Here is a 22,706-nt window from a genome sequence, read left to right as displayed (position 1 = left end):
ATTTATTTTTACATCCTGTCATCAGTGTCCCTGATCCCTATTTTATTAATTTCTTCATTTTCTAAAAAAATGTGACAAAAAAAATTACAATTTCAAAAAACTGGCCATGTCTCTTACTAAATTCCTTGGACTGTCTACTTTCCAAAAAGGGGTCATTTGGTGGAGTATTTGTACTGTCCTGGCATTTTAGGGGCAGAAGAAGATTGGCCGTCAGTACATCAGGATTGATCAATTTTCAGATCTATCCCATAGTTTCTGGACTCTATAACATTCCTACAGACTAAATAATATACACTGATTTAACATTAATTTTTGTAACATCTTTTGGTCTTTTTCTGTTTGATGTGCAAAAAAAAAAAAAAAAAAAACCCACCATCTAAAACTGCAAAGAAGGCTGTGAATGGATGAGATCACTAAAAAAAATGTAGCAGAATACATGTTGACATAAAATTATGAAGAAAGATTTTTTATTTGCTCAATTTTATAACCGGTATGAAGAAAAAGGCATTCATTTTTTTAACTTTTTTTGGTCTTTTTCGGTTTGATTAGCAAAAAAAAAAAAAAACCCAACCCCACCATCTAAAACTGCAAAGAAGGCTGTGAATGGATGAGATCACTATTTTATTATTTTATTATTTATTTGCTCCATTTTCCAAACAGAAATAAAGAAAACATGCATTCAGTTTTTAACATTTTTTTGGTCTTTTATTTTTGTGCAAATCAAACCGAAAAAGACCAAAAAATGTTAAAAACTGAATGCATGTTTTCTTCATTTCTGTTGGAAAATTGAGCAAATAAATAATAAAACAATAAAATAGTGATCATCCATTCACAGCCGTCTTTGCAGTTTTTGGTGGTGGGGGTGGGTTTATTTGCAAATCAAACAAAATCCCACCCCACCATCTAAAACTGTGGAGAAGGCTGTGAATGGATGAGATCACTAAAAAAATGTAGCAGAATATATGTTGACCTTAAATTATGAAGAAAGATTATTTATTTGCACAATTTTATAACAGAAATTAAGAAAAATGCATTCGTTTTTTGATATATTTTGCTCTTTTCTGTTTGATTTGTAAAAAAAAAAAAAAAAAAAAAAAAAAAAAAACCATTCCACGCCCACCATCTAAAACTGCAAAGAAGGCTGTGAATTGATGAGATCACTATTATATTATTTTTTTATTTATTTGCTCAATTTTCCAACAGAAATGAAGAAAAAAAGCATTCAGTTTTTAAAATGTTTTGGTCTTTCGGTTTGATTTGCACAAAAAAAAACAAAAAAAAAAGACCAAAAAAATGTTAATGAATGCATTTTTCTTCATTTCTGTTGGAAAATTGAGCAAATAAAAAAATAATATAATAGTGATCTCATCAATTCACAGCCTTCTTTGCAGTTTGATTTGCAAAAAAAAAACATCCCATGCCCACCATCTAAAACTGCAGAGAAGGCTGTGAATTGATGAGATCACTATTATATTATTTTTTTATTTGCTCAATTTTCCAACAGAAATGAAGAAAAATGCATTCATTTTTTTTAAAATGTTTTGGTCTTTTTCGGTTTGATTTGCACAAAAAAAAAAAGACCAAAAAATGTTAATGAATGCATTTTTCTTCATTTCTGTTGGAAAATTGAGCAAATAAATAAAAAAAATAATATAATAGTGATCTCATCCATTCACAGCCATCTTTGCAGTTTTAGATGGTGGGCGAGGGATGTTTATTTATTTATTTTTTTTGCAAATCAAACAGAAAAAGACCAAAAAAATGTTAAAAAAAATGAGTGCATTTTTCTTCATTTCTGTTAGAAAAGTGTGTAAATAAATAATTTTTCTTCAGAATTTTAGGTCCACATGTATTCGGCTAAATGTTTTTTGGTCTTTTTCGGTTTGATTTGCAAAACCCCAACCCCACCATCTAAAACGGCAAAGAAGGCTGTGAATGGATGGGATGTACGGAATACACCCAAAGTTCAGCACTGGGATGAGAGCATCACAGAACACAGGAGAGCATCCCCCCCCCCCCCCCTCACCTCCTCCTCACCTCATCAGTGGTCATCTGATTCTTGCGGAACTCCCCTCGGGCCCACTCCTTCACATAGCGCCGGTCAGCCGGGTCCGGGATCTGCCGCACACCTCGGAGGATCCTCCGGTACAGACCGAGAACCTGCTGCCTGAGGAGGAACTGAGGACACAAGTTTGGGATTAGAGTCTCTGTAGCTCCTGATACACCGGCTGGAAAAATAAAGTGGATCTGTTCTGTCTGCAGGACACGAGACATGATATAGAAGTAGTGAGTAGTAGTCAGTCAAACTCTACTGGACTTGTTCTGTAATGTTGAAGATGGTTTGTAGCTTCTCCAAGCCACTTCCTCTGTTCAAATGAGAGACAAGAAGGCACTCAGCATTTATATCTACACTGGAAGGACCGACACCTTGATCCAGTCACCATGGAGTGGGTCAAGGCCTCCCACCGACACCAACAAGGGGGCACTATTCCTCCCACCGACACCAACAATGGGGCACTATTCCTCCCACTGATACCAACAAAGGAGCACTATTCCTCACACTGATACCAACAAAGGAGCACTATTCCTCACACTGATACCAACAAAGGAGCACTATTCCTCCCACTGATACCAACAAAGGAGCACTATTCCTCCCACTGATACCAACAAAGGAGCACTATTCCTCCCACTGACACCAATGATGGGACACTATTCCTCCCACTGACACCAATGATGGGACACTATTCCTCCCACTGATACCAATGATGGGACACTATTCCTCCCACTGACACCAATGATGGGACACTATTCCTCCCACTGACACCAATGATGGGACACTATTCCTCCCACTGATACCAATGATGGGACACTATTCCTTCCACTGATACCAATGATGGGGCACTATTCCCCCCACTGACACCAATGATGGGGCACTATTCCTCCCACTGACACCAATGATGGGACACTATTCCTCCCACTGACACCAATGATGGGGCACTATTCCTCCCACTGACACCAATGATGTGGCACTATTCCTCCCACTGACACCAATGATGGGGCACTATTCCTCCCACTGACACCAATGATGGGGCACTATTCCTCCCACTGACACCAATGATGGGGCACTATTCTCCCACTGACACCAATGATGGGGCACTATTCCTCCCACTGACACCAATGATGGGACACTATTCCTCCCACTGACACCAATGATGGGACACTATTCCTCCCACTGACACCAATGATGAGGCACTATTCCTCCCACTGACACCAATGATGGGGCACTATTCCTCCCACTGATACCAATGATGGGGCACTATTCCTCCCACTGACACCAATGATGGGGCAATATTCCTCCCACTGACACCAATGATGGGGCACTATTCCTCCCACTGACACCAATGATGGGGCAATATTCCTCCCACTGACACCAATAATGGGGCACTATTCCTCCTTCTGACACCAATGATGGGACACTGTTCACTTCTCCTGACACCAGGACATTTTCTACTCCCATCGGCCTCAGTGCAAAGTCTGAAGCACAATATATTTGCCCTTTACTTTACTAAGTTTGGAGACTCCTGATAAAAAGATTTGTCTAAAAACACAAACTGGACATTTTCCGTACCAAGGAAAAATACAACAGAAATGTTTAAAAAAAATTAAAAAATTTTTTTTTATTAGAATCCTATAAAATCGTTGTCCAAAATTCCAAAACATTATTTATCGGCACATCTTCAGTTGACTGGTTGGGATCCTGTAAGTGAGGGTAATCGTCAGTGTGTGTGAGACACTGCTTAGTGTTTATGAAGCTATGAAGCTCCGAGTTCTGGGATCTATTAATATTATTATTTATTATAGGTTATTTTTTCATTATGAACTATTATTTATTATTATTACTGTCGTTTTAGCTAAGACTTCTATCACCTCCTCCCCAATACTCTGTATACTGCCCCCATATACAGCAATGTGTCACCTCCTCTCCTAATACTCTGTATACTGCCCCCCATATACAGCAATGTGTCACCTCCACCCCCAATACTCTGTATACTGCCCTCCATATACAGCAATGTGTCACCTCCACCCCCAATACTCTGTATACTGCCCCCCATATACAGCAATGTGTCACCTCCTCTCCTAATACTCTGTATACTGCCCCCCATATACAGCAATGTGTCACCTCCACCCCCCAATACTCTGTATACTGCCCCCCATATACAGCAATGTGTCACCTCCTCCCCCAATACTCTGTATACTGCCCCCCATATACAGCAATGTGTCACCTCCACCCCCAATACTCTGTATACTGCCCCCCATATACAGCAATGTGTCACCTCCACCCCCAATACTCTGTATACTGCCCTCCATATACAGCAATGTGTCACCTCCACCCCCAATACTCTGTATACTGCCCCCCATATACAGCAATGTGTCACCTCCTCCCCCAATACTCTGTATACTGCCCCCCATATACAGCAATGTGTCACCTCCACCCCCCAATACTCTGTATACTGCCCCCATATACAGCAATGTGTCACCTCCACCCCCAAAACTCTGTATACTGCCCCCCATATACAGCAATGTGTCACCTCCTCCCCAATACTCTGTATACTGCCCCCCATATACAGCAATGTGTCACCTCCACCCCCAATACTCTGTATACTGCCCCCCATATACAGCAATGTGTCACCTCCTCCCCCAATACTCTGTATACTGCCCCCCATATACAGCAATGTGTCACCTCCTCTCCTAATACTCTGTATACTGCCCCCCATATACAGCAATGTGTCACCTCCACCCCCCAATACTCTGTATACTGCCCCCCATATACAGCAATGTGTCACCTCCACCCCCAATACTCTGTATACTGCCCCCCATATACAGCAATGTGTCACCTCCACCCCCAATACTCTGTATACTGCCCCCCATATACAGCAATGTGTCACCTCCACCCCCAATACTCTGTATACTGCCCCCCATATACAGCAATGTGTCACCTCCTCCCCCAATACTCTGTATACTGCCCCCATATACAGCAATGTGTCACCTCCACCCCCCAATACTCTGTATACTGCCCCCATATACAGCAATGTGTCACCTCCTCCCCCAATACTCTGTATACTGCCCCCATATACAGCAATGTGTCACCTCCTCTCCTAATACTCTGTATACTGCCCCCATATACAGCAATGTGTCACCTCCACCCCCCAATACTCTGTATACTGCCCCCCATATACAGCAATGTGTCACCTCCACCCCCCAATACTCTGTATACTGCCCCCATATACAGCAATGTGTCACCTCCACCCCCAATACTCTGTATACTGCCCCCCATATACAGCAATGTGTCACCTCCTCCCCAATACTCTGTATACTGCCCCCCATATACAGCAATGTGTCACCTCCACCCCCAATACTCTGTATACTGCCCCCCATATACAGCAATGTGTCACCTCCACCCCCAATACTCTGTATACTGCCCCCCATATACAGCAATGTGTCACCTCCACCCCCAATACTCTGTATACTGCCCCCCATATACAGCAATGTGTCACCTCCTCCCCCAATACTCTGTATACTGCCCCCCATATACAGCAATGTGTCACCTCCTCTCCTAATACTCTGTATACTGCCCCCCATATACAGCAATGTGTCACCTCCACCCCCCAATACTCTGTATACTGCCCCCCATATACAGCAATGTGTCACCTCCACCCCCAATACTCTGTATACTGCCCCCCATATACAGCAATGTGTCACCTCCACCCCCAATACTCTGTATACTGCCCCCCATATACAGCAATGTGTCACCTCCACCCCCAATACTCTGTATACTGCCCTCCATATACAGCAATGTGTCACCTCCACCCCCAATACTCTGTATACTGCACCCCATATACAGCAATGTGTCACCTCCTCTCCTAATACTCTGTATACTGCCCCCCATATACAGCAATGTGTCACCTCCACCCCCCAATACTCTGTATACTGCCCCCCATATACAGCAATGTGTCACCTCCACCCCCAATACTCTGTATACTGCCCTCCATATACAGCAATGTGTCACCTCCACCCCCAATACTCTGTATACTGCACCCCATATACAGCAATGTGTCACCACCTCTCCTAATACTCTGTATACTGCCCCCCATATACAGCAATGTGTCACCTCCTCCCCCAATACTCTGTATACTGCCCCCATATACAGCAATGTGTCACCTCCTCCCCCCCAATACTCTGTATACTGCCCCCATATACAGCAATGTGTCACCTCCTCCCCCAATACACTGTATACTGCCCCCATATACAGCAATGTGTCACCTCCACCCCCCAATACTCTGTATACTGCCCCCATATACAGCAATGTGTCACCTCCACCCCCAATACTCTGTATACTGCCCCCCATATACAGCAATGTGTCACCTCCACCCCCAATACTCTGTATACTGCCCCCCATATACAGCAATGTGTCACCTCCTCCCCCAATACTCTGTATACTGCCCCCCATATACAGCAATGTGTCACCTCCACCCCCCAATACTCTGTATACTGCCCCCATATACAGCAATGTGTCACCTCCTCCTCCAATACTCTGTATACTGCCCCCCATATACAGCAATGTGTCACCTCCTCCCCCAATACTCTGTATACTGCCCCCATATACAGCAATGTGTCACCTCCTCCCCCAATACTCTGTATACTGCCCCATATACAGCAATGTGTCACCTCCTCCCCCAATACTCTGTATACTGCCCCCATATACAGCAATGTGTCACCTCCTCCCCCCAATACTCTGTATACTGCCCCCCATATACAGCAATGTGTCACCTCCTCCCCCAATACTCTGTATACTGCCCCCATATACAGCAATGTGTCACCTCCTCCCCCAATACTCTGAATACTGTCCCCATATACAGCAATGTGTCACCTCCTCCCCCAATACTCTATACTGCCCCCCATATACAGCAATGTGTCACCTCCTCCCCCCCAATACTCTGTATACTGCACCCCATATACAGCAATGTGTCACCTCCTCCCCCAATACTCTGTATACTGCCCCCATATACAGCAATGTGTCACCTCCACCCCAATACTCTGTATACTGCCCCCCATATACAGCAATGTGTCACCTCCTCCCCCCCAATACTCTGTATACTGCACCCCATATACAGCAATGTGTCACCTCCTCCCCCAATACTCTGTATACTGCACCCCATATACAGCAATGTGTCACCTCCTCCCCCAATACTCTGTATACTGCCCCCATATACAGCAATGTGTCACCTCCACCCCCAATACTCTGTATACTGCCCCCCATATACAGCAATGTGTCACCTCCTCCCCCAATACTCTGTATACTGCACCCCATATACAGCAATGTGTCACCTCCTCCCCCAATACTCTGTATACTGCCCCCATATACAGCAATGTGTCACCTCCACCCCCAATACTCTGTATACTGCCCCCCATATACAGCAATGTGTCACCTCCTCCCCCAATACTCTGTATACTGCCCCCATATACAGCAATGTGTCACCTCCTCCCCCAATACTCTATACTGCCCCCCATATACAGCAATGTGTCACCTCCACCCCCAATACTCTGTATACTACCCCCATATACAGAAATGTGTCACCTCCACCCCCAATACTCTGTATACTGCCCCCCATATACAGCAATGTGTCACCTCCTCCCCCAATACTCTGTATACTGCCCCCATATACAGCAATGTGTCACCTCCACCCCAATACTCTGTATACTGCCCCCATATACAGCAATGTGTCACCTCCTCCCCCAATACTCTGTATACTGCCCCCATATACAGCAATGTGTCACCTCCACCCCCAATACTCTGTATACTGCCCTCCATATACAGCAATGTGTCACCTCCTCCCCAATACTCTGTATACTGCCCCCTATATACAGCAATGTGTCACCTCCTCCCCAATACTCTGTATACTGCCCCCATATACAGCAATGTGTCACCTCCTCCCCCAATACTCTGTATACTGCCCCCCATATACAGCAATGTGTCACCTCCTCCCCAATACTCTGTATACTGCCCCCTATATACAGCAATGTGTCACCTCCTCCCCAATACTCTGTATACTGCCCCCATATACAGCAATGTGTCACCTCCTCCCCCAATACACTGTATACTGCCCCCCATATACAGCAATGTGTCACCTCCTCCCCCAATACTCTGTATACTGCTCCCATATACAGCAATGTGTCACCTCCACCCCCCAATACTCTGTATACTGCCCTCCATATACAGCAATGTGTCACCTCCAACCCCCCAATACTCTGTATACTGCCCCCCATATACAGCAATGTGTCACCTCCTCCCCCAATACTCTGTATACTGCCCTCCATATACAGCAATGTGTCACCTCCTCCCCCAATACTCTGTATACTGCCCTCCATATACAGCAATGTGTCACCTCCACCCCCCAATACTCTGTATACTGCCCCCCATATACAGCAATGTGTCACCTCCACCCCCAATACTCTGTATACTGCCCCCCATATACAGCAATGTGTCACCTCCTCCCCCAATACTCTGTATACTGCCCTCCATATACAGCAATGTGTCACCTCCTCCCCCAATACTCTGTATACTGCCCCCATATACAGCAATGTGTCACCTCCTCCCCCAATACTCTGTATACTGCCCCCCATATACAGCAATGTGTCACCTCCTCCCCCAATACTCTGTATACTGCCCCCATATACAGCAATGTGTCACCTCCTCCCCCAATACTCTGTATACTGCCCCCCATATACAGCAATGTGTCACCTCCACCCCAATACTCTGTATACTGCCCCCCATATACAGCAATGCGTCACCTCCTCCCCCAATACTCTGTATACTGCCCCCATATACAGCAATGCGTCACCTCCACCCCCAATACTCTGTATACTGCCCCCATATACAGCAATGTGTCACCTCCACCCCCAATACTCTGTATACTGCCCCCCATATACAGCAATGTGTCACCTCCTCCCCCAATACTCTGTATACTGCCCCCATATACAGCAATGTGTCACCTCCTCCCCCCAATACTCTGTATACTGCCCCCCATATACAGCAATGTGTCACCTCCTCCCCCAATACTCTGTATACTGCCCCCATATACAGCAATGTGTCACCTCCTCCTCCAATACTCTGTATACTGCCCCCCCATATACAGCAATGTGTCACCTCCTCCCCCAATACTCTGTATACTGCCCCCCATATACAGCAATGTGTCACCTCCTCCCCCAATACTCTGTATACTGCCCCCCATATACAGCAATGTGTCACCTCCTCCCCCAATACTCTGTATACTGCCCCCCATATACAGCAATGTGTCACCTCCTCCCCCAATACTCTGTATACTGCCCCCCATATACAGCAATGTGTCACCTCCACCCCCAATACTCTGTATACTGCCCCCCATATACAGCAATGTGTCACCTCCTCCCCCAATACTCTGTATACTGCCCCCATATACAGCAATGTGTCACCTCCTCCCCCAATACTCTGTATACTGCCCCCATATACAGCAATGTGTCACCTCCTCCCCCAATACTCTGTATACTGCCCCCATATACAGCAATGTGTCACCTCCTCCCCCAATACTCTGTATACTGCCCCCATATACAGCAATGTGTCACCTCCACCCCCAATACTCTGTATACTGCCCCCATATACAGCAATGTGTCACCTCCACCCCCCAATACTCTGTATACTTCCCTCCATATACAGCAATGTGTCACCTCCACCCCCCAATACTCTGTATACTGCCCCCCATATACAGCAATGTGTCACCTCCACCCCCAATACTCTGTATACTGCCCTCCATATACAGCAATGTGTCACCTCCTCCCCCAATACTCTGTATACTGCCCCCATATACAGCAATGTGTCACCTCCACCCCCAATACTCTGTATACTGCCCTCCATATACAGCAATGTGTCACCTCCACCCCCAATACTCTGTATACTGCCCCCCATATACAGCAATGTGTCACCTCCTCCCCCAATACTCTGTATACTGCCCCCATATACAGCAATGTGTCACCTCCACCCCCCAATACTCTGTATACTGCCCCCATATACAGCAATGTGTCACCTCCACCCCCAATACTCTGTATACTGCCCCCCATATACAGCAATGTGTCACCTCCTCCCCAATACTCTGTATACTGCCCCCCATATACAGCAATGTGTCACCTCCTCCCCAATACTCTGTATACTGCCCCCCATATACAGCAATGTGTCACCTCCACCCCCAATACTCTGTATACTGCCCCCCATATACAGCAATGTGTCACCTCCACCCCCAATACTCTGTATACTGCCCCCCATATACAGCAATGTGTCACCTCCACCCCCCAATACTCTGTATACTGCCCCCATATACAGCAATGTGTCACCTCCTCTCCTAATACTCTGTATACTGCCCCCCATATACAGCAATGTGTCACCTCCTCCCCCAATACTCTGTATACTGCCCCCCATATACAGCAATGTGTCACCTCCACCCCCCAATACTCTGTATACTGCCCCCATATACAGCAATGTGTCACCTCCTCCTCCAATACTCTGTATACTGCCCCCCATATACAGCAATGTGTCACCTCCTCCCCCAATACTCTGTATACTGCCCCCATATACAGCAATGTGTCACCTCCTCCCCCAATACTCTGTATACTGCCCCCATATACAGCAATGTGTCACCTCCTCCCCCAATACTCTGTATACTGCCCCCATATACAGCAATGTGTCACCTCCTCCCCCAATACTCTGTATACTGCCCCATATACAGCAATGTGTCACCTCCTCCCCCAATACTCTGTATACTGCCCCCATATACAGCAATGTGTCACCTCCTCCCCCCAATACTCTGTATACTGCCCCCCATATACAGCAATGTGTCACCTCCTCCCCCAATACTCTGTATACTGCCCCCATATACAGCAATGTGTCACCTCCTCCCCCAATACTCTGTATACTGCCCCCATATACAGCAATGTGTCACCTCCTCCCCCAATACTCTATACTGCCCCCCATATACAGCAATGTGTCACCTCCTCCCCCCCAATACTCTGTATACTGCCCCCCATATACAGCAATGTGTCACCTCCACCCCCAAAACTCTGTATACTGCCCCCCATATACAGCAATGTGTCACCTCCTCCCCCAATACTCTGTATACTGCCCCCCATATACAGCAATGTGTCACCTCCTCCCCCAATACTCTGTATACTGCCCCATATACAGCAATGTGTCACCTCCTCCCCCAATACTCTGTATACTGCCCCCATATACAGCAATGTGTCACCTCCTCCCCCCAATACTCTGTATACTGCCCCCCATATACAGCAATGTGTCACCTCCTCCCCCAATACTCTGTATACTGCCCCCATATACAGCAATGTGTCACCTCCACCCCAATACTCTGTATACTGCACCCCATATACAGCAATGTGTCACCTCCTCCCCCAATACTCTGTATACTGCCCCCATATACAGCAATGTGTCACCTCCACCCCAATACTCTGTATACTGCACCCCATATACAGCAATGTGTCACCTCCTCCCCCAATACTCTGTATACTGCCCCCATATACAGCAATGTGTCACCTCCACCCCCAATACTCTGTATACTGCCCCCCATATACAGCAATGTGTCACCTCCTCCCCCAATACTCTGTATACTGCCCCCATATACAGCAATGTGTCACCTCCTCCCCCAATACTCTATACTGCCCCCCATATACAGCAATGTGTCACCTCCTCCCCCCAATACTCTGTATACTGCCCCCCATATACAGCAATGTGTCACCTCCACCCCCAATACTCTGTATACTACCCCCATATACAGAAATGTGTCACCTCCACCCCCAATACTCTGTATACTGCCCCCCATATACAGCAATGTGTCACCTCCTCCCCCAATACTCTGTATACTGCCCCCATATACAGCAATGTGTCACCTCCACCCCAATACTCTGTATACTGCCCCCATATACAGCAATGTGTCACCTCCTCCCCCAATACTCTGTATACTGCCCCCATATACAGCAATGTGTCACCTCCACCCCCAATACTCTGTATACTGCCCTCCATATACAGCAATGTGTCACCTCCTCCCCAATACTCTGTATACTGCCCCCTATATACAGCAATGTGTCACCTCCTCCCCAATACTCTGTATACTGCCCCCTATATACAGCAATGTGTCACCTCCTCCCCAATACTCTGTATACTGCCCCCATATACAGCAATGTGTCACCTCCTCCCCCAATACACTGTATACTGCCCCCCATATACAGCAATGTGTCACCTCCTCCCCCAATACTCTGTATACTGCTCCCATATACAGCAATGTGTCACCTCCATCCCCCAATACTCTGTATACTGCCCTCCATATACAGCAATGTGTCACCTCCTCCCCCCCAATACTCTGTATACTGCCCCCATATACAGCAATGTGTCACCTCCTCCCCCAATACTCTGTATACTGCCCTCCATATACAGCAATGTGTCACCTCCTCCCCCAATACTCTGTATACTGCCCTCCATATACAGCAATGTGTCACCTCCACCCCCCAATACTCTGTATACTGCCCCCCATATACAGCAATGTGTCACCTCCACCCCCAATACTCTGTATACTGCCCCCCATATACAGCAATGTGTCACCTCCTCCCCCAATACTCTGTATACTGCCCTCCATATACAGCAATGTGTCACCTCCTCCCCCAATACTCTGTATACTGTCCCCCATATACAGCAATGCGTCACCTCCACCCCAATACTCTGTATACTGCCCCCATATACAGCAATGCGTCACCTCCTCCCCCAATACTCTGTATACTGCCCCCATATACAGCAATGTGTCACCTCCACCCCCAATACTCTGTATACTGCCCCCATATACAGCAATGTGTCACCTCCACCCCCAATACTCTGTATACTGCCCCCCATATACAGCAATGTGTCACCTCCACCCCCAATACTCTGTATACTGCCCCCCATATACAGCAATGTGTCACCTCCTCCCCCAATACTCTGTATACTGCCCCCATATACAGCAATGTGTCACCTCCTCCCCAATACTCTGTATACTGCCCCCCATATACAGCAATGTGTCACCTCCTCCCCCAATACTCTGTATACTGCCCCCCATATACAGCAATGTGTCACCTCCTCCCCCAATACTCTGTATACTGCCCCCCATATACAGCAATGTGTCACCTCCTCCCCCAATACTCTGTATACTGCCCCCCATATACAGCAATGTGTCACCTCCACCCCAAATACTCTGTATACTGCCCCCCATATACAGCAATGTGTCACCTCCTCCCCCAATACTCTATATACTGCCCCCCATATACAGCAATGTGTCACCTCCTCCCCCAATACTCTGTATACTGCCCCCCCCATATACAGCAATGTGTCACCTCCTCCTCCAATACTCTGTATACTGCCCCCCATATACAGCAATGTGTCACCTCCACCCCCAATACTCTGTATACTGCCCCCATATACAGCAATGTGTCACCTCCTCCCCCCAATACTCTGTATACTGCCCCCCATATACAGCAATGTGTCACCTCCACCCCCAATACTCTGTATACTGCCCCCCCCATATACAGCAATGTGTCACCTCCTCCCCCAATACTCTGTATACTGCCCCCATATACAGCAATGTGTCACCTCCTCCCCCAATACTCTGTATACTGCCCCCAATATACAGCAATGTGTCACCTCCTCCCCCAATACTCTGTATACTGCCCCCCATATACAGCAATGTGTCACCTCCTCCCCCAATACTCTGTATACTGCCCCCCATATACAGCAATGTGTCACCTCCACCCCCAATATTCTGTATACTACCCCCATATACAGCAATGTGTCACCTCCTCCCCAATACTCTGTATACTGCCCTCCATATACAGCAATGTGTCACCTCCACCCCCAATACTCTGTATACTGCCCCCATATACAGCAATGTGTCACCTCCTCCCCCAATACTCTGTATACTGCCCTCCGTATACAGCAATGTGTCACCTCCTCCCCCCAATACTCTGTATACTGCCCTCCATATACAGCAATGTGTCACCTCCTCCCCCAATACTCTGTATACTGCCCCCCATATACAGCAATGTGTCACCTCCACCCCCAATACTCTGTATACTGCCCCCCATATACAGCAATGTGTCACCTCCACCCCCCAATACTCTGTATACTGCCCCCCATATACAGCAATGTGTCACCTCCACCCCCCCAATACTCTGTATACTGCCCCCCATATACAGCAATGTGTCACCTCCACCCCCAATACTCTGTATACTGCCCCCCATATACAGCAATGTGTCACCTCCACCCCCAATACTCTGTATACTGCCCCCCATATACAGCAATGTGTCACCTCCACCCCCAATACTCTGTATACTGCCCTCCATATACAGCAATGTGTCACCTCCTCCCCCAATACTCTGTATACTGCCCCCCATATACAGCAATGTGTCACCTCCTCCCCCAATACTCTGTATACTGCCCCCCATATACAGCAATGTGTCACCTCCTCTCCTAATACTCTGTATACTGCTCCCATATACAACAATGTGTCACCTCCTTCCCCAATACTCTGTATACTGCCCCCCATATACAGCAATGTGTCACCTCCTCCCCCAATACTCTGTATACTGCCCCCCATATACAGCAATGTGTCACCTCCACCCCCAATACTCTGTATACTGCCCCCCATATACAGCAATGTGTCACCTCCACCCCCCAATACTCTGTATACTGCCCCCCATATACAGCAATGTGTCACCTCCACCCCCAATACTCTGTATACTGCCCCCCATATACAGCAATGTGTCACCTCCACCCCCAATACTCTGTATACTGCCCTCCATATACAGCAATGTGTCACCTCCTCCCCCAATACTCTGTATACTGCCCTCCATATACAGCAATGTGTCACCTCCTCCCCCAATACTCTGTATACTGCCCCCCATATACAGCAATGTGTCACCTCCTCTCCTAATACTCTGTATACTGCCCCCCATATACAGCAATGTGTCACCTCCACCCCCCAATACTCTGTATACTGCCCCCCATATACAGCAATGTGTCACCTCCACCCCCAATACTCTGTATACTGCCCCCCATATACAGCAATGTGTCACCTCCTCCCCCAATACTCTGTATACTGCCCCCCATATACAGCAATGTGTCACCTCCTCTCCTAATACTCTGTATACTGCCCCCCATATACAGCAATGTGTCACCTCCACCCCCCAATACTCTGTATACTGCCCCCCATATACAGCAATGTGTCACCTCCACCCCCAATACTCTGTATACTGCCCCCCATATACAGCAATGTGTCACCTCCACCCCCAATACTCTGTATACTGCCCCCCATATACAGCAATGTGTCACCTCCACCCCCAATACTCTGTATACTGCCCTCCATATACAGCAATGTGTCACCTCCTCCCCCAATACTCTGTATACTGCCCCCATATACAGCAATGTGTCACCTCCACCCCCAATACTCTGTATACTGCCCTCCATATACAGCAATGTGTCACCTCCACCCCCAATACTCTGTATACTGCCCCCCATATACAGCAATGTGTCACCTCCTCCCCCAATACTCTGTATACTGCCCCCCATATACAGCAATGTGTCACCTCCTCCCCCAATACTCTGTATACTGCCCCCCATATACAGCAATGTGTCATCTCCACCCCCCAATACTCTGTATACTGCCCCCCATATACAGCAATGTGTCACCTCCACCCCCCAATACTCTGTATACTGCCCCCATATACAGCAATGTGTCACCTCCACCCCCAATACTCTGTATACTGCCCCCCATATACAGCAATGTGTCACCTCCTCCCCAATACTCTGTATACTGCCCCCCATATACAGCAATGTGTCACCTCCACCCCCAATACTCTGTATACTGCCCCCCATATACAGCAATGTGTCACCTCCACCCCCAATACTCTGTATACTGCCCCCCATATACAGCAATGTGTCACCTCCACCCCCAATACTCTGTATACTGCCCCCCATATACAGCAATGTGTCACCTCCTCCCCCAATACTCTGTATACTGCCCCCCATATACAGCAATGTGTCACCTCCTCTCCTAATACTCTGTATACTGCCCCCCATATACAGCAATGTGTCACCTCCACCCCCCAATACTCTGTATACTGCCCCCCATATACAGCAATGTGTCACCTCCACCCCCAATACTCTGTATACTGCCCCCAATATACAGCAATGTGTCACCTCCACCCCCAATACTCTGTATACTGCCCCCCATATACAGCAATGTGTCACCTCCACCCCCAATACTCTGTATACTGCCCTCCATATACAGCAATGTGTCACCTCCTCCCCCAATACTCTGTATACTGCCCTCCATATACAGCAATGTGTCACCTCCACCCCCAATACTCTGTATACTGCCCTCCATATACAGCAATGTGTCACCTCCACCCCCAATACTCTGTATACTGCCCCCCATATACAGCAATGTGTCACCTCCTCCCCCAATACTCTGTATACTGCCCCCCATATACAGCAATGTGTCACCTCCTCCCCCAATACTCTGTATACTGCCCCCCATATACAGCAATGTGTCACCTCCACCCCCAATACTCTGTATACTGCCCTCCATATACAGCAATGTGTCACCTCCTCCCCCAATACTCTGTATACTGCCCCCATATACAGCAATGTGTCACCTCCACCCCCAATACTCTGTATACTGCCCCCCATATACAGCAATGTGTCACCTCCACCCCCAATACTCTGTATACTGCCCTCCATATACAGCAATGTGTCACCTCCTCCCCCAATACTCTGTATACTGCCCCCATATACAGCAATGTGTCACCTCCTCCCCCAATACTCTGTATACTGCCCCCATATACAGCAATGTGTCACCTCCACCCCCAATACTCTGTATACTGCCCCCCATATACAGCAATGTGTCACCTCCACCCACCAATACTCTGTATACTGCCCCCCATATACAGCAATGTGTCACCTCCTCCCCCAATACTCTGTATACTGCCCCCCATATACAGCAACGTGTCACCTCCACCCCCCAATACTCTGTATACTGCCCCCATATACAGCAATGTGTCACCTCCTCCCCCAATACTCTGTATACTGCCCCCATATACAGCAATGTGTCACCTCCTCCCCCAATACTCTGTATACTGCCCCATATACAGCAATGTGTCACCTCCTCCCCCAATACTCTGTATACTGCCCCCATATACAGCAATGTGTCACCTCCTCCCCCCAATACTCTGTATACTGCCCCCCATATACAGCAATGTGTCACCTCCTCCCCCAATACTCTGTATACTGCCCCCATATACAGCAATGTGTCACCTCCTCCCCCAATACTCTGTATACTGCCCCCATATACAGCAATGTGTCACCTCCTCCCCCAATACTCTATACTGCCCCCCATATACAGCAATGTGTCACCTCCTCCCCCCAATACTCTGTATACTGCCCCCCATATACAGCAATGTGTCACCTCCACCCCCAATACTCTGTATACTACCCCCATATACAGAAATGTGTCACCTCCACCCCCAATACTCTGTATACTGCCCCCCATATACAGCAATGTGTCACCTCCTCCCCCAATACTCTGTATACTGCCCCCATATACAGCAATGTGTCACCTCCACCCCAATACTCTGTATACTGCCCCCCATATACAGCAATGTGTCACCTCCTCCCCCAATACTCTGTATACTGCCCCCCATATACAGCAATGTGTCACCTCCTCCCCCAATACTCTGTATACTGCCCCCCATATACAGCAATGTGTCACCTCCACCCCCAATACTCTGTATACTGCCCCCCATACACAGCAATGTGTCACCTCCACCCCCAATACTCTGTATACTGCCCCCCCATATACAGCAATGTGTCACCTCCTCCCCCAATACTCTGTATACTGCCCCCATATACAGAAATGTGTCCCCTCCTCCCCCAATACTCTGTATACTGCCCCCCATATACAGAAATGTGTCCCCTCCTCCCCCAATACTCTGTATACTGCCCCCCATATACAGCAATGTGTCACCTCCACCCCCAATATTCTGTATACTACCCCCATATACAGCAATGTGTCACCTCCTCCCCAATACTCTGTATACTGGCCTCCATATACAGCAATGTGTCACCTCCACCCCCAATACTCTGTATACTGCCCCCATATACAGCAATGTGTCACCTCCTCCCCCAATACTCTGTATACTGCCCTCCATATACAGCAATGTGTCACCTCCTCCCCCAATACTCTGTATACTGCCCCCCATATACAGCAATGTGTCACCTCCACCCCCAATACTCTGTATACTGCCCCCATATACAGCAATGTGTCACCTCCTCCCCCAATACTCTGTATACTGCCCCCCATATACAGCAATGTGTCACCTCCTCCTCCAATACTCTGTATACTGCCCCCATATACAGCAATGTGTCACCTCCTCCCCCAATACTCTGTATACTGCCCCCCATATACAGCAATGTGTCACCTCCTCCCCAATACTCTGTATACTGCCCTCCATATACAGCAATGTGTCACCTCCTCCCCCAATACTCTGTATACTGCCCCCATATACAGCAATGTGTCACCTCCTCCCCCAATACTCTGTATACTGCCCCCCATATACAGCAATGTGTCACCTCCTCCCCCAATACTCTGTATACTGCCCCCCATATACAGCAATGTGTCACCTCCACCCCAATACTCTGTATACTGCCCTCCATATACAGCAATGTGTCACCTCCTCTCCCAATACTCTGTATACTGCCCCCCATATACAGCAATGTGTCACCTCCTCCCCCAATACTCTGTATACTGCCCCCCATATACAGCAATGTGTCACCTCCTCCCCCAATACTCTGTATACTGCCCCCCATATACAGCAATGTGTCACCTCCACCCCCCAATACTCTGTATACTGCCCCCCATATACAGCAATGTGTCACCTCCACCCCCAATACTCTGTATACTGCCCCCAATATACAGCAATGTGTCACCTCCACCCCCCAATACTCTGTATACTGCCCCCATATACAGCAATGTGTCACCTCCTCCCCCCAATACTCTGTATACTGCCCCCCATATACAGCAATGTGTCACCTCCACCCCCAATACTCTGTATACTGCCCCCAATATACAGCAATGTGTCACCTCCACCCCCCAATACTCTGTATACTGCCCCCCATATACAGCAATGTGTCACCTCCACCCCCAATACTCTGTATACTGCCCCCAATATACAGCAATGTGTCACCTCCACCCCCCAATACTCTGTATACTGCCCTCCATATAGAGCAATGTGTCACCTCCTCCCCCAATACTCTGTATACTGCCCCCCATATACAGCAATGTGTCACCTCCACCCCCAATACTCTGTATACTGCCCCCATATACAGCAATGTGTCACCTCCTCCCCCAATACTCTGTATACTGCCCCCCATATACAGCAATGTGTCACCTCCTCCCCCAATACTCTGTATACTGCCCCCATATACAGCAATGTGTCACCTCCTCCCCCAATACTCTGTATACTGCCCCCCATATACAGCAATGTGTCACCTCCTCCCCCAATACTCTGTATACTGCCCCCATATACAGCAATGTGTCACCTCCTCCCCCAATACTCTGTATACTGCCCCCATATACAGCAATGTGTCACCTCCACCCCAATACTCTGTATACTGCACCCCATATACAGCAATGTGTCACCTCCTCCCCCAATACTCTGTATACTGCCCCCATATACAGCAATGTGTCACCTCCACCCCCAATACTCTGTATACTGCCCCCCATATACAGCAATGTGTCACCTCCTCCCCCAATACTCTGTATACTGCCCCCATATACAGCAATGTGTCACCTCCTCCCCCAATACTCTATACTGCCCCCCATATACAGCAATGTGTCACCTCCTCCCCCCAATACTCTGTATACTGCCCCCCATATACAGCAATGTGTCACCTCCACCCCCAATACTCTGTATACTACCCCCATATACAGAAATGTGTCACCTCCACCCCCAATACTCTGTATACTGCCCCCCATATACAGCAATGTGTCACCTCCTCCCCCAATACTCTGTATACTGCCCCCATATACAGCAATGTGTCACCTCCACCCCAATACTCTGTATACTGCCCCCATATACAGCAATGTGTCACCTCCTCCCCCAATACTCTGTATACTGCCCCCATATACAGCAATGTGTCACCTCCACCCCCAATACTCTGTATACTGCCCTCCATATACAGCAATGTGTCACCTCCTCCCCAATACTCTGTATACTGCCCCCTATATACAGCAATGTGTCACCTCCTCCCCAATACTCTGTATACTGCCCCCTATATACAGCAATGTGTCACCTCCTCCCCAATACTCTGTATACTGCCCCCATATACAGCAATGTGTCACCTCCTCCCCCAATACACTGTATACTGCCCCCCATATACAGCAATGTGTCACCTCCTCCCCCAATACTCTGTATACTGCTCCCATATACAGCAATGTGTCACCTCCATCCCCCAATACTCTGTATACTGCCCTCCATATACAGCAATGTGTCACCTCCTCCCCCCCAATACTCTGTATACTGCCCCCATATACAGCAATGTGTCACCTCCTCCCCCAATACTCTGTATACTGCCCTCCATATACAGCAATGTGTCACCTCCTCCCCCAATACTCTGTATACTGCCCCTCCATATACAGCAATGTGTCACCTCCACCCCCCAATACTCTGTATACTGCCCCCCATATACAGCAATGTGTCACCTCCACCCCCAATACTCTGTATACTGCCCCCCATATACAGCAATGTGTCACCTCCTCCCCCAATACTCTGTATACTGCCCTCCATATACAGCAATGTGTCACCTCCTCCCCCAATACTCTGTATACTGCCCCCCATATACAGCAATGCGTCACCTCCACCCCAATACTCTGTATACTGCCCCCATATACAGCAATGCGTCACCTCCTCCCCCAATACTCTGTATACTGCCCCCATATACAGCAATGTGTCACCTCCACCCCCAATACTCTGTATACTGCCCCCCATATACAGCAATGTGTCACCTCCACCCCCAATACTCTGTATACTGCCCCCCATATACAGCAATGTGTCACCTCCACCCCCAATACTCTGTATACTGCCCCCCATATACAGCAATGTGTCACCTCCTCCCCCAATACTCTGTATACTGCCCCCCATATACAGCAATGTGTCACCTCCTCCCCAATACTCTGTATACTGCCCCCCATATACAGCAATGTGTCACCTCCTCCCCCAATACTCTGTATACTGCCCCCCATATACAGCAATGTGTCACCTCCTCCCCCAATACTCTGTATACTGCCCCCCATATACAGCAATGTGTCACCTCCTCCCCCAATACTCTGTATACTGCCCCCCATATACAGCAATGTGTCACCTCCACCCCAAATACTCTGTATACTGCCCCCCATATACAGCAATGTGTCACCTCCTCCCCCAATACTCTATATACTGCCCCCCATATACAGCAATGTGTCACCTCCTCCCCCAATACTCTGTATACTGCCCCCCCCATATACAGCAATGTGTCACCTCCTCCTCCAATACTCTGTATACTGCCCCCCATATACAGCAATGTGTCACCTCCACCCCCAATACTCTGTATACTGCCCCCATATACAGCAATGTGTCACCTCCTCCCCCCAATACTCTGTATACTGCCCCCCATATACAGCAATGTGTCACCTCCACCCCCAATACTCTGTATACTGCCCCCCCCATATACAGCAATGTGTCACCTCCTCCCCCAATACTCTGTATACTGCCCCCATATACAGCAATGTGTCACCTCCTCCCCCAATACTCTGTATACTGCCCCCAATATACAGCAATGTGTCACCTCTCTCCCCCCAATACTCTGTATACTGCCCCCCATATACAGCAATGTGTCACCTCCTCCCCCAATACTCTGTATACTGCCCCCCATATACAGCAATGTGTCACCTCCACCCCCAATACTCTGTATACTGCCCCCCATATACAGCAATGTGTCACCTCCTCCCCCAATACTCTGTATACTGCCCCCCATATACAGCAATGTGTCACCTCCACCCCCAATACTCTGTATACTGCCCCCATATACAGCAATGTGTCACCTCCTCCCCCAATACTCTGTATACTGCCCTCCATATACAGCAATGTGTCACCTCCTCCCCCAATACTCTGTATACTGCCCCCCATATACAGCAATGTGTCACCTCCTCCCCCAATACTCTGTATACTGCCCCCCATATACAGCAATGTGTCACCTCCACCCCCAATACTCTGTATACTGCCCCCCATATACAGCAATGTGTCACCTCCACCCCCCAATACTCTGTATACTGCCCCCCATATACAGCAATGTGTCACCTCCACCCCCCAATACTCTGTATACTGCCCCCCATATACAGCAATGTGTCACCTCCACCCCCAATACTCTGTATACTGCCCCCCATATACAGCAATGTGTCACCTCCACCCCCAATACTCTGTATACTGCCCCTCCATATACAGCAATGTGTCACCTCCTCCCCCAATACTCTGTATACTGCCCCCCATATACAGCA

General features: G+C 48.1%; 1 protein-coding gene across 1 annotated transcript in view; it reads right to left on the bottom strand.

Annotated features, from left to right (window-relative positions):
• The window catches only part of LYRM2 (LYR motif containing 2), a 36,071-nt gene that overhangs the window by 1,804 nt on the left and 11,561 nt on the right, over positions 1-22,706 (bottom strand). Inside the window, exon 2 of the mRNA XM_082256280.1 lies at positions 2,038-2,178. Within this exon, the coding sequence (XP_082112406.1) occupies positions 2,038-2,178 (141 nt within the window). The remainder of the gene's footprint in view (positions 1-2,037; positions 2,179-22,706) is intronic.

Source organism: Pelophylax lessonae (genome assembly GCF_965119305.1).
Source record: "Pelophylax lessonae genome assembly, chromosome: 1".
NCBI lineage: Eukaryota > Metazoa > Chordata > Amphibia > Anura > Ranidae > Pelophylax > Pelophylax lessonae.
Note: the sequence above shows the minus strand (reverse complement) of the source record. Positions and strands in the feature narration are given on the sequence as shown.